Source organism: Mirounga leonina, unplaced genomic scaffold (genome assembly GCF_011800145.1).
Source record: "Mirounga leonina isolate KUSES-001 unplaced genomic scaffold, KU_Mleo_1.0 Mir_115, whole genome shotgun sequence".
Taxonomy (NCBI): domain Eukaryota; kingdom Metazoa; phylum Chordata; class Mammalia; order Carnivora; family Phocidae; genus Mirounga; species Mirounga leonina.
In genome coordinates, this window is record NW_023270268.1 from 11,068,363 (window position 1) to 11,082,646 (window position 14,284).

A 14,284-nucleotide genomic window follows, 5' to 3' on the forward strand; every position below is an offset into this window, starting at 1 on the left:
ATTGGTTTAATAAAAGATGGTAAGTACTGTTCTTTTCCTGAGATCTTCACTTTTAATTGTGGAACTACGTCAAGCACCGGAAGTATGGAAGATCAATACCCTGTGGTAGACACCACCCAGCTTTAGTAGATCTTAACTTTTTACCAGATTTTCTTGAAAGGTCCTTGTTTAAAACAGAAAATGAAGTTTCACTTGTGAAGTACCACCACCTCGAATTTTGCTCTTTTTACTTTTCCAAAGGCAAACACTACCGTGAATTTGGTGGCTGTCTTTCCTGCTTTGTCGTCTGTGCTCTCTATAGAGATGTACCCATAAGCAATGTATAACATGGTATCTATGCTGTAGTTATCCTTTTACAGATGGCTTTCTTCAGTCAGTAGTATTTTGAAATGTATCTGATACGTGCAGCTCTAGTTCATTCATTTTAACTACTCCTTGGAATTCCATTGAATGGATAGGCCACAAATTACTTACCTCTCCTCTGTTGATAGAAAACTTTTTTTTTTTTTTTTTTAGATTTTATTTATTTATTTGACACAGAGAGAGACCCAGTGAGAGAGGGAACACAAACAGGGGGAGTGGGAGAGGGAGAAGCAGGCTTCCCGCCAAGCAGGGAGCCCGATGCGGGGCTCGATCCCAGGACCCTGGGATCATGACCTGAGCCGAAGGCAGACGCTTAACGACTGAGCCACCCAGGTGCCCCGATAGAAAGCTTTTAATGTGGTTTATTTTTGACCATTTCAACCAGTGTTGCAGTGAACAAACATTTGAACATCTCACGCATATGTGCAAGAGTTATATATAGAATGTGTACTTAGAAATAAAACTGTTGGGTCACAGTTGGTGTGCAATTCCAACACGGCAAAATATTTCCAAATGGTGTCCAAAGTGGAGACTTCTCCTCAGCAGGGTACGGGGGTGCTTGTTTCATTATTCTTGTCTTGCATTGAGTGTTAGTTCGGCTGAACAGTTCTGAGCTGGGATGGAAGTGGTCTCTCATTTGATTGTACACTCTCCTTATTACTGGTGAGTCTGATCATCTTCTCATTTGGTTGGTGACCCTTTAGGCTTCCCCACATCAAAGAGTTGCTCGTTCATATCCTTTGCCTTTCTTTCACATTGAGGTTTGTTTTTTTTTTTTAACTCATTTGAGAATTTTTGACATATTATGAATGTTATCCTTTGTTAGTAATAAGCCTTGGAAATATCTTCTCAACATCTGTATATTTTAACTTCACGTCCTTGCTTATTGATTCTTGTTACCTCAAGGTCAGAGATGTTCTCTGCTTTCTAAAATGTTTAAAGATTTGCATTTTATATTTAGTACTTGAATGTACCTTGATTTCTGTTTGTGGTGTGAATACCACATGCCATCTGATTTCTCGTGTTAGCAAGTGACTCTTTGCTCCTCTAAGAGACAGAGTTCCCTCTGTCATTTACCAGGTTTGTGTATATGTGTGGGTCCAGGGCTGGCTTTCTTGGGCTGTTTTTCTATACCTAGGCTAATACCACAGTCTTGATAAAGTGTTAATATCTAATAAGTTCAAAATTGTTCTAGGCACTTTTTAAAAAAGATTTTATTTACTTATTTGAGATAGCACGAGCGGGTTGTGTGGGGGCAGAGGGAGAGGGAGAAGCAGACTCCCCACTGCAGCCTGATGTGGGGCTCAATCCCAGGACTCTGGGATCATGACCTGAGCTAAAGGCAGATGCTTAACCAACTGAGCTGCCCAGGCACCCCTATTTTAAAGACTTTTTAAAGAATAGTTATAGGTTTGCAGTAGAATTGAGAGAAAGGATACAGAGGTACTCCACTTTTTACTCTAAAATTTTACGATAGGTTTGGCAAGTTCCATAAAAAGCCCTCATTAACTTTTTCTTGGAATTGCATTGAATTTATAGATTAATTTTGGGGGAAATGATTTATCATTAAACTTCATCATGAACCTAGAATCTCCACTGATTTGGGTCTTTTATTGTTTTTCAGTAAAGTCTGATGGTTTTTTTTTTTAAAGATTTTATTTTTTTGACAGAGACACAGCGAGAGAGGGAACACAAGCAAGGGGAGTGGGAGAGGGAGAAGCAGGCCTCCTGCTGAGCAGGGAGCCCGATGAGGGGCTCGATCCCAGGACCCTGGGATCATGACCTGAGCCGAAGGCAGACGCTTAACAACTGAGCCACCCAAGCGCCCAAGTCTGATGGTTTTCTTCATAAAGGTCCTGCACGTCTTTTGTCAGATTTATCCTAGATACTTCATTTCTGCAGGTTTCCAGAATGGGATCTTTATTCTAAAAATTACATATTCTGGTTAGAATAGTGGGATGGGATTGTGATAGATTGTTATTGATCTTGAATCCAGCACTGTTGCTGGCATCTCTTGTTACCTCTGAGAATTTTTGGATTCCTGTAGGATGTCTCACATCCCGGATTTATTTGTGTCCTCGTGTCATTTAACCTGTTCCTCTCTTCCCTGTGTTTCCTCTAACTGAAAGAGAGCTCTAAAGGCTTGCTTAAAATCAGATTAGTCTTTTCCTTTACTTAAGGTTTTCTGGCGGGTGATGCTGTGGACTTCACCAGGCTCTCGAGCAGGCCTGCACTAACTGTACCCTTTGTGGTTGGGGGGCTGACATCGGATCCCTCCCACCATCAAGGTTCCGATCAACTTTGTAGTTCAAGGTTTCCATCCCTTGACCTTTCTCTACATCTGTTATCAGAAGTTGCAAAATGGTGACTGTCATTCCTGCCACTTTTATTAGCTAAAATTCTTCAGTAATGCTCTTCACACTTGTAGCACACATATTTGACGTTCTAAAAACAACGGTAATCGGTACTCCTACTCATCTCCTGAACGATACTAAGCCCTTAGAAGGAATGCCCATCAGTTCTTCCTGTCTACTGCTACTTCCTGTCTTCTTCCTGTCCACTGTTAATGGCCTAGTAGTTTTTGCTTGATCGTGTTTTAACACCTCCCTCGCCTTCCACGAGTTCGTCTCAGTGCTTTTCTCTAGATGTGGTTGCTTCATATAACCATGGATATAACATAAATATTGTGCCTGTAATTAACTAGTTATGTGTTTCCATGGGGGCCACATTCAATTTATTATGTCATCACTAGCCCAGTCCTGGGTGGCCCAAACACCCGACCATACGGCTAGGCCATTAGTGACAGCCCAGGAGCCGGCATACAGGTGTTCACTAGATCCCAGGGAGGTGAACTCTGGCTAGAAGTCCCACGTGTTCAGCCCATTGCACGGGGTGTCCACAGCTGTGGGCCGTGACCCGTTTACCACCCCTGGATGGCTTTAGCGTTGCAGAGGACCTGCTCGCCTTGGAGGTGGGTGGGCTCTTTCATCACAGATTCTTGTCAGCTGGCTTATTTGGTAGGTGAGACCTTCATTTAACCAGCAGTTCATTAGGGAAAACACTATTTCTGTCTAATGGGTGGGCAACACCTGTTTGTGAAGATGGTTAAAGGCTCAGGGTTTGGCCCTTCATCAGAAGATCCATTTTCTTCTCAGGAGAGGACTTTCTGGATCTTGTCCCACCTATGGAATCTAGTTCAGAGTTGCCAGATGAGAATGTCAAATTGGAAACGGTTTGATTTAGGGCCCAGTAATGCTAGCAGTTGACTCTCGGCAGCAAGAGGAAGTCCTCAAATTCCAAAGTTCACAGGCCCAGAAGTGGAGTTTTCATCGCTGGAGGCACCAGTCAGCTGGGTGATCAGTCAGATGCCTCTAGTTCCTTGAAGTCTGAGGGAGACAGGCTCTAGGGGAAGGCATTTACTGCTGCCTGAATTGCCCCTACGATTTCCTTGTTGTGGCCTTCACTCAAATGGACACATGTCTGGTGACTTGGGGTGGAGGCTGGAGGAATAGTCCCAGGTTTGGGACATACTGTCCCCGATAGTTAATATGCAAAGCAGCCAGTTTGGGTGTGGGGCCACTTCTCTCATAGTTGGTGGCTACTATAAAATTTGTCCTTTTTTTTTTTAAGATTTTATTCATTTATTCATGAGAGACAGAGACAGGGAGAAGCAGGCTCCCCGCTGAGCAAGGAGCCCGATGCGGGACTCGATCCCAGGACCCTGGGATCATGACCTGAGCCGAAGGCAGACGCTTAACCAACTAAGCCCCCCAATTTGTCTTAACTTGATTGTGAAATAGCTCCTTGAGCTGTGACACAGCTTCCAAGATGATCGCTTGAAAGGCAGGACACTTGGATTCCGTCCTCACTTAGGGCCCATCTGGCTTTCAGCAGCGGTGCTTGGGTGGCATGTAATGCAGCAAAGGCAGTTTTCTCCGTGGGGCTCTCATGGAAATGCATAACCACCGGAAGTTCACATTATTATGCTAGCTGTGTCCCAAACACCGATGCTCTGTCATTGGAGAATTCAGAGCAATACAAGTGTGTGCTGTCACTCGTAACAAGATCTGAAAATCAAGTATTAGCAACGCCGTCAGCTGCAAACCAAGAACCAGGTATGATGGTGGCAACACATCCCTTCGCTTTGATGATGCCGCTCACCGTGGAAATGGACAAGACCATGTTCTTTAAGCTTCCACAGTCTACGGTGAAGCCGGCTGCCGCTGGCTGGCCAGGGTGTTCCACTGAAGGGAAGCTCTGAAGCTTTGCACGGCACCCCTGGCAAGATGAAACCTTGTGCGCGAAGACAATGTACTTTTTCTTCTCCCAGGAAAAGGCACGGCTTCCATCCTCATGCTTGGCAAGCTTTATGGGTAAACACCATTCTCGGCTCGGCCTCTGACTGACCCTTATATGAACCACCAATAGAGGTCGCCATGAGTGTGTCCTGTGAGCAGGTTCTTGCAAAAGAGCAGCGAGCACAGTCCAGACCAAAAAACAAAACGCCCACAAAACCACAAAACTACAGCCAGGATCTAGTAAGTTGGGGGATATTTGGGGCTTCCTCCAGAGTGGGGTAGAATCCGGAGACCCCGTCCCACACCTGATTCTTGTCCCTCCTTGTCCCGCGGCTAATTGGTGCAGTCGGAATGGGACCAGCTCAGATTGAGGTCTTTGCTCCACGGGACCTGTGAAATCTGCCCCAGGTTATCGCTTCTGCTGTTCTGTGCGCCCTCGCAGCCCCCAGCCAGCCCAGCTCTGGCCTCTTCATTCTGTCTTCCCTTGCCTCTTAGTCCTAAAATACATGGCCATGGGCAAGGTTTTTTTGTTTTTTTTTTTTTTTCCCCTGCGCTGCCTTTTTTCTGGCATTCAGTGGCCTCATCACCCAGGATTTTTATTTTGTAGGAAATCCACGTCTTGTCAAATGACTTGCCTGTTTGAGAGTTTTGGTGGCTTTCTGTCCCACCCACCCCGCAGGGCCTTCCTGGTCTTTCTCTTTCCAGACCCCTGGCCATTCACCTCTCCCCAAGGCTCTATACTTGGTCCTTGGGCCACTTCCACCCAAGTGGATGATCAGATGCACTGCGCGGAGCTCTGACTTTTGGAGTTATTTCCCCTCACTCCTGTCTTCCAAGGATACCCCCTGAGTAAGGCTATTCATGCAGCCACCACGTATATCCTGCTTCTTGTGCCCACAGATCCAGCCCAACGAACCACGTGTGGCAGGAGTGAAGCTGGGAAGGAGAGAGCCAATAGAAGGATGCGTAGCCGAGTTGGCCACCACTGTGGGACTCTTCCCTTGGTCCCGATGAGGGAGCAGAGGGCTAGCTGAGGACAAAGCAGAAGCTGACACCCTACACACACACACACACACACACACACACACACACACACACCCCATGTGGTATGTGTGACATTCCTCAGGCACTCCTGGTTGCCCTAAAGGAAAAACGAATGGTTAACTGATAGAGATCACAGTCTTGCAGGACAGGAATCTCCTTCAGTTTACGAAGCAATTTACAAGGACAAAGCGTTTCTATCAATGGCCTAGCTTCCAGAAGGGAATGTAGATACAATTAAATGTCCTTATAATTTGCAGCCCATTGACAGATACTTGAAGAGGGCAAAGTGTAATGTTTCTCCAGGAAGCTCCAACTATCTTACTTATCTACGCTTACTAGAAGGAAAAGCAACCTTAACTTGACGATGGCAAGGCCTCTGGTATCCTGTGAGTCTTTAACATACAAAAATCCTTTTGAAACCTCCCTTTTCCTTACCTCCCCCAACTCCCAAGTATATAATCAGCCACCCCTCACAACTGCAGGGCAGCATCCCTTTCTGCCCACGGGTCCTGTCCCCAGGCTTTAATAAAATCACCTTTTTGCCCCAGAGACGTCTCAAGAATTCGTTCTTGGTCGTGGGCTCCGGACCTCACTTATATTCTAAAACTTCATCAGTCCCACGGAACTGTCTTGAGAAGTGATGTAAAATCTGTCTCAGGACAGTTTGTGCCGGGAGAGGAGAACAGACGTATCCACTGACTCCTGTGTCCCATCGGCGGCTACTACCCCCCAGGGCAGGCACTCTCCTGCACTTGGGGGTTGCACAGTGTGGGTGCTGGCTGGGAACCCGGCAGCGTCCACAGGAAAGCTCCCACGTGAGAGTCCACAGGCGTCAGCTGTGTGGTTACGACGGCATGAAGTTGGTCACAGCCCTTGCAGGACCGGCACTGCAGTGGTGGCTGGATCAAGACTCGTGAGGCCCCGAGGATGTAAAGTGTTGCATAAAGGGGGAAAGGGGGTGTCTGTTACCGCTACGTAACGGGAAGTGAATGAAGTCCCAAAAGATTTCGTTTGGCGCGATGACCATTTCATTTAATTACAAATAACTACTGTAGTTGTCTGCACTTTCTAGGCAATCCATATAACTGCAATAGAGCTATATAATAAGAAAAGCAAAGATGCGGTGAACGGGAGGGTCGGGAAGTTATGCTGGGAGAGGAGAGACGCGGAGGGGTGAGGAAACGGGAGTCGGCGCAGTCACAGGTCAAGGTTAAAAGCCGCGCTGCGCCCCGCTGCCACAAGAGGGCGCGCGCTGCTAGGTGTGGACGCGCCCGGCGGCCACGTGCGCCGCCGCGGGGTTTTGTTTTCGCAAAAAGGAAAGTTGAGGCCCGCTGCGAGAGGGGTGGCAGGGCACCAGCGGGCGCGGCTGCTGGCAGGGGACCCCGGGGACTCCCCGAGGAGGGCCCCCGCCCCGCGCGCTGCCCTGGGTTTCGGGAGGAAGCAGGTGCCGGCCCGCGAAGCGTCGGCTCGCTGCGGCCTCAGCCCTGACTTCCTGGGGCGCGACAGACACCCTCGGTCCCCGGCGCCCGCGGGCCCCGCAGGGGGGCAGACCCAGGGCCCGCGGGCGGCGCAGAGCCTCCGCACGGGCTTGCTTCGGCCCGAAGCGTCTCTTTTAAAAGTTCGTTTGGCAGCCTTTTTAAACTCAGGAAATGCGGAGCCTAAAAATCCAGACTTCCCCGTCCCTCGGGCACTCGGGGCATCTGGCAGCCCTGGGGTGCTTCCCCCCCGCCCCCAAGCACCCCCTTCCCCGGGGAAGGGAGGGGTTTTCATCGTTTTGGTCAGGTGGATATTCAGCGGGACCATTATTCTGGCTGTTACCTGAGCCAAGGGGCGCACTTGATACCGCGTTTCCTTTTTTGCACAACTCTGCAGTGGAGTTAACCGTGGTCCTTCTCATTTGCGTAATTCTCCTGGACAGAGAAAATTACAGTAAAACCCCAGCGAGCCACCAGTTGCCCCCTTCACCTCACAAGGTCCAAACGCTCCAGTTAGCCTCCTGGTGGCCTTCGTGAGGAGGCCCCTCCATGTCCCCTCTCCCAGCCTGGGCTGGTTGCTCTAGCCAGCCCCCCGGTGCCCAGCCTGGCAGCAACCTGCCTCTCAGGCGGTTCTGAACGTTTAGTTTTGTTTTTGTTTCGTTTTTAAACAGAGAAACCCCCCTTTTCAATCTAAACTGTATGAAACTCCACTCTGTAAAACAGGAAAAAGGTATCCATATAAATGGCCAGCTTACAGTTCTATATACTTACTGTAAGGTCAGTCCATAAGAACGGGATTAATTTGAAAAGCCCACAATTTGGAGTAAGAGCACTGGGGCTGTAGCCTCATCTCTGCATTCATTCCCCTGCTTTGTCTTGGCTGTGCGGGTCGGAGAAATCCCGCTCCACCCCGGACACCCAGGATGCGGCAGGTTCAGAGCCACTCACCTGGAGGCGCGAGGCCAGGGTCCCCTGAAGCTGCCCAAGGTGAGGGAGGTGGGGGGGGGGGCGGGCGGGAGGGTCGAGGGGTTCCAGGGTCAGTGTTTGCTACTGAGAGCAGGAGAGTGTGCGGTTTAAGGGGTTAACCTATTTTGCACATAAAATCAGACAGCCACGATCCCCCTGAAGCACCCCTGAGAGTTCACAGGATGTTCAAAGTGCTGGTTGCTGAGGAGACGCCCCAAAGGCCCTTGTGTTTCCATGGCAACAGTCAGCTTTTCATGCTGGGGAGGAGGCCTGGGTGGGAGATGGTGGTACAGGGGATGGGCCAGCTCGGGGTCATCTTAGCATCCTGGCTGGAGGGCTGAGCAGGTAAAGGTGTCTGGAAGAGAAGCTTCTAGCACACGGTTGTAAGCACAAGGAGTGTGTCAGGCCCTGGCAGGGCCTCCCTCAGGAACACACTTGTTTCCTCCTCTGGGCCCATCTGCAGACACCAGAGCCAACTGCCTGTGGACGAAGCCAGTTGGCCCAGGCCAGCTCTGGCCTGGCCGTTCCCTGGGTACGGTGGTCACACGCCAGGCCCAGGGCAGGGCTGGACCCGGACTCAAATCCCAGCTCTGTCGCCAGCCTGGCTTCCCTCTTGGCTTTCTCCTTGGGTCCCCGCCAGCCCGCTCAGGGTAGGTGTGGGCAGTTTTATTGCTGCTCACACCAGCCCGCTGGAGAGAACCCCACCAAGAGAACCCCAGCGAGGTTCTCTCTGAGCAGAGAGCAGAGGGCCTCTCTGAGCAGGTTTTTCTTGTGGGTGGCAGAGGCTTCCCCAAGGGAGAGCGCCACCCTCCATCTTCCCTCCCTCCCCAGGGAGGCTCTGCCCACCAGGGAGCTGGCTGACTGTGGGGGAGAATGTGGGCAGACCAGCTTTGGCCTGGTCTCCCAGTGCCCCCTCCTGGGGGCTCAGGTTGGCCCCTGACGCCTTGTCCTCCCTCCAGGTCCAGTCTTCCCTCCTCTACTTGGTTCAGCCTGGCCGCGCCTGCCCCCATGGGTCACCTCCCGGTGCTGGGAGCCGGGGAGCTGGGTATGGAGTTTGGGTTACACGGGGGTATGGCCCCTGGGCTGAGCAGTCCCAGGGAGGGCCTGGTTTAGGGAAGACGCCCAAGTCCCACAGCCCGGATTCTCAAGCACCCGCTAGAACATGGTGCCGGCCGTGCTGCCGGCCTTGGGCTGGGTGCGACCTGGGTCTCTGTCTTCCCCCGCGCCCCAAGTGGCTCTTCCAGCTGTGGAGGTGCCTAGACAGAATGTCTTGTATTGCTTTTTTAAAAAATTGTGGTAAAAGATACAGAACATAAAACGTACCAATCTAACAATTTTTAGGTGCGCCATGCAGTGGTATTATTCATGTTGTTGGGCAGCCACCGCCATCCATCTCCAGAACATCTCCATCTTCCCAAGTGGACACACAAACTCCCCAGGCCCCTGCCCCAGGCCCCGGCCACCCCCCTTCGACTTTCTGTCTCTGAATTGTAACTTCTCTAGTAACCTCCTGCAAATGGAATCAGACAGGGCTTGTCCTGGGGTGTCCGGCTTATTTCACTCAGCGTCATGTCTTTGAGCTTCATCTGTGTTGTAGTAGGTACCAGAATTTTCTACCCCCTTTTTTTTAGGGCTGCCTGTGTCGCTCTTGAGTACTGCTTTCTGTCCTGTGTGAACGGTACTGGCCACCCTTCACCACCGATTTACTCTGAAAATATGCAAATCTTGAGCGGCCCGTATCTTCTGCATCCTTCGGTGTTCTCAGCTCCGGGGAGGGGCTGGCGTGCACATGCAGGAGTGGGCCCCCAGGCATCCCCACGAGCTTTGTGGGCCCCATCACTTTACTCCTGGTCGACAGCCTCAGTTAATAAGAAATCCTTGTGCAATTGGCCAAGTCAATATTTTATTACAAAACACACACACGCCCACACACCGACACACACACAAACACACAGACACACACACAATGGGAATTCAGGCTGAAGCCCGGAAGGAGCCGGGGTCTCCTCTCTGGGGACAGGCTGACCACAGAGTGCTTCTGCAGACACGCTTCACTTAAGGAAGAGGCTCTCTCCAGAGAGAGGCTTTCCAAGCTGGATAAATTAGGAGATGGCTTGGTTTCTCTAAGAGGACTTAAGGCGGCTTCACTCCCCTGAGGAATGTGAAGTAGAAGCAGAGTTAGGCAGGAGTTTTCAGAAACCCCTCCCTCGTGGGTTAAGTGGGGTCATCAGTCCCTGAGGCAGGTGGTTCTCAAAGCAGGAGGGAGAGACCAGATTTCCCTGGAGGCTGGTTTTCTTTCCCGGGCGGGGAGGACTATTCTCCAAGGACGACTGGAAAGAGAGGCTCCGCGCGGCTCAGGAGCCCTGGAGGACGCCGAAGCCCCCCTCCTGTGCCCACCCGCGTGGACGGGGCTTTGGCACAAGATCATGGGGTCAGAAGCCCTTCGTGGGGGCTGGCCCACTGACCCTCCTGTGCGCAGGGCCTCCCGCGGGGCCGGGCCTGGGCTGGCATCACACAGCTGCATCTTGAGAAGGAAATGGCAAAGTTAGGCCGGCTGGCAGGGCAGGGCCCACGCAGAAGCCACACAGCAGGGGGCTGACCCGGTTCGGCTCAGTGCACTTCCTCCTTCCTCCACCCAGCACCCACCGCCCTTGGAATGATCTTAGCCTTTCTAAATACACTTCTCAAAGAGAAAAAAATTCAGTAGTGCGGGGAGGATATCGCTGCTCCCCACCTCGCCGCAACCCCCAGCCCATCCTCAGAGGGACTTGAAGTGTCTTAGCTCTTTCTTTTGGCTCTTCCTTCCTGAATTTTCAGCCTATGTTTCTGCCAATATTTACACATGTATCACCTTTAGCTGTTACCTAGTAACTCTCTTTCACATTCTCTACTTTTCATCATTCATTCTTTTTTTTCTTTAAACAGCTTGGCCGACATAGACTCCACGTACCATACAATCCACTAAATCCGTCTAAAGTGTACACTTCCAAGGTTTTCAAATATTCACAGGATGGCTCAAGCACTGACCACCACAATGTGAGAATCTTTCATCACTTCCAAAAGAGGGCCCATCTGCCATCCCATCCCCCAGCCCCTGGCAACACCCGCCCCCCGCCCCCCACCATCTTCTTTCTGCCTCTTGGGATGAGCCCATTCGACACATTTCCCATCAATGGGATCCTACGGTCTGTGGTCTTTTGTGACTGGCTCCCTGCCCTCAGCATCAGTAGCTTCTGGAAGGAAATGGAAGCTCTGATGAAACAACCCTTCTGCGGGGCAGCTCAGCCCACAGGCCGTGCGTGCTCTGATGTTTTGTGGTGTAGAAGAACAAAGAGAGGAAGGGCTGGAGTAGAGAAGTGGACTAATCAAAATAGCTCTTAGCAGTGTTACTTCTAGGAAGGCATTCTAAAGAGAAATGGTATTAGGGATGAGTGTGGGGCTGTATTTATAAGGATGCTCTTTACAACACTGTTTAGTAGCAAAGAATTAAAGAAACAAAACATAATGACCCCAAATAGGAGACAAGTAAACTATGACACAGACATGCAGTGGAACTGCAGTGAACTGCACCCAAGGCATGGAGCCATTAAAAGTGAGGAAGGAGAGGGGACCCGCCTGGCTCAGTCAGTGGGGAGTGTGAGTTCGAGCCCCACGGTGGGTGTAGAGACTACTTAAAAATAAAATCCTAAAAATGAATGAATGAATGAATGCATGCATAAATAAATTCTTTAAAAAAAAAAAAACATGTTGGAGAAGAATCCCCAACCATGTGGGGAAAATGCCTGATTGGTGGTTAAATAGAAGAACAAGAGCAGGTTACAAATAACACATAAAGTCAGATCCTTTAATAAAAGCAACAAATAGATCTATGTATCTTTATACCTATCTATGTATCTTTATATCTGTTCATCCATCCATCCAGAGAGAGGAAATACTGGAAGGACAGACACCCAGCAGGTGCTATTTCTGGGTAATGTGATGACAGATGGTTTGCATGAAAAATTTTTTCTTTTTCTTTATGTGCACTTTCTAAATTCTCTACACTTCATTTTTGTCATTAGGAAATGGATTTAAAGAAAAGGCTTCAGCATCAGAGGTAGACACCTGAGGATGCCCCGGGCTATGGAAACAGGACAAAAGCAGAGGGCCTTGGGTTCTGCCTTTCCACCTGGGCCCCTACCCCTCAAGGCCTCCCCTGCAGTGGGGCCCTTCCCTGTTGCTGAACTCCACAACAGGCCGTCCTCCTGTTCCCCAGCAGAGGGAACTTTCAGAGATTGCCTGTGTTCGGACAACTGGAACTCACCTCCTGACTGGGTCACACACGAGATCTTGTAGGACATCCAGATGCTCGCCAGGCAGAGGAAGGTGGCCACGAAACCGAAGATCTGCACAGGACAGAGAAGAAAGGAGGTTCCCAGGCCAAGGGCCAATCACTCAGGCTGTCCTTTATGTTTCTCATCCCTGTACCAGCTGTGGCCCAGGGGGAGCCTGGGGGAACCGAGTGACCTGACCACCTGGTCCTTGCTCAGGTGCAGGGCCCTAGCTCAGGCCTGGCCCTCAGGCTCTGGGCTCCACCTCCTGGCCCTCCTCACTCCAGGCAACTTCAGGGCCCATGTTCGGGTTCGTATTTACAACTGAGCTGAGGCCAAGGCGCTGTAAAAGACAATTATCTGGGCTAATGAAAGAGAAGAAGGTGGAACTGTACATTTCAGTAGGGGTTTTTAAATTTCTAACATTCAAATGGATTTTACTGGATGGGGCAGCATTGCATTTCACTCTTAATGGCTTTCTGTTCTGTCTCACTTTATAGCTGTGTCATAGCCAGAAGCTGAGGCCTTGATATACAGTTTTACGTTTGCACGTATTTCAACAATCTTAGACTAAAATCAGTGAAGGCAGCGCTCCTTCCCTTTCTGAGGATCTACCCAGTGCTCAAGTGGCTGACCTCGCTGACCTAGGAAAGCTGACCCAGCCCCATCCAGCTTCACTTAAAGATGAGGAGCAGGGCGGCCAGGGAGGAAAAGGGCCTCGGGTGGGGCTCATCCGATGGTCCAGAGAGAAGCAGGCACACACTCTGGTGTCTGTCTGGCACTTGGAAGCCTGCAGTCAGTTCCTGACCTGTGAACAGCAACGTAGGAGCTATGACTTACTGACCACCGACTCTGTGCCCGCCGGGGTTCTAAGCGCATTAGGGGTGCTGGTCCCTTCAAGTCCCACCCCTCTGCCAGGTGGGTGCTGCTCTTACCTCCCATCTCCCTCATCTGGCAGCTAAAGACAGGGAAGGACAGCAAGTCAACTAGTTTGCCCAGGGCCACGAGCCAGCAAGGGCCGGACATGGGATGTGAGCCCTAGGAATCTGGCTCCAGAGCCCTGCTCGATTTTTGCCCAGATGTTCCCAGACTTGCAAATGGCCTCCGGTTGGCGACGTGGCCACAACCACGGGCTGACGTGCAGTAGGCACAGCCCGGGAGCAGCCAGACCAAGGGCATGGTCTCCAAGGGTTTGGTTTGCTTTTCAAGCCTGGCTGCTGGTTCACAGAAGAGGCTGCCCCCACAGGCCCACACCCGGCTTCCCCGCCCCCAGGTCCCTTTCCTTGGCTCCCTTTGCACCGATTGTCTGTACCACATAATTAGCCTATTGGAGCCTGTCCTGGCCCCTCATTGTCTGTTCTGCACAATTAGCACATTAGATACCATCCCGGTCTCCTACTGTCTGCACTGCATAATTGAACAGTTTATTATACTGCTACGTGGTGCTCTTCTGGATGACAATGCCTTGTTTGCTGATTGTTTCATGGGCCTCAGCCTTGACTCCTAAACTGGATGACCATTTTCTCATAAGCAAGGACTGTATCTTTTTGTTTCCTCTGGCTCCCCCATGGCCGAGGCTTGGTCCTAGGCACCAAGCTGGTGTATGATAAATGGGGCTTATTGGGATTCTGGGGCTAACAAACATGGTTATGTGCAACCTGAATCGTAAAACCCAGGGGGAACCTCTCCATGTGGTCCCGAAACACAATGGGCACCAGTTTCCTCTGTCTCCCTCACCAGCCTGTCTGTAGTCAGGCGGGTGGTAAGCTGTAGGTGGTGCCCACCCCTCTCCTTGGGAACCGCAGAGGGAGGCACTTAAGCCATGAGT

At 50.7% G+C, this 14,284-nt stretch overlaps 1 protein-coding gene across 1 annotated transcript in view; it reads right to left on the bottom strand.

Annotated features, from left to right (window-relative positions):
* Nucleotides 1-9,557: 9,557 nt before the first annotated feature.
* Nucleotides 9,558-14,284, bottom strand: part of CMTM7 (CKLF like MARVEL transmembrane domain containing 7) — a 52,412-nt gene continuing 47,685 nt past the window's right edge. Inside the window, exons 4-5 of the mRNA XM_034993222.1 lie at nt 12,450-12,531; nt 9,558-10,670 (exon numbers count right to left, since the gene is read on the bottom strand). Coding sequence (XP_034849113.1) covers nt 10,657-10,670; nt 12,450-12,531 — 96 coding nt within the window. The 3' untranslated portion in view covers nt 9,558-10,656. The remainder of the gene's footprint in view (nt 10,671-12,449; nt 12,532-14,284) is intronic.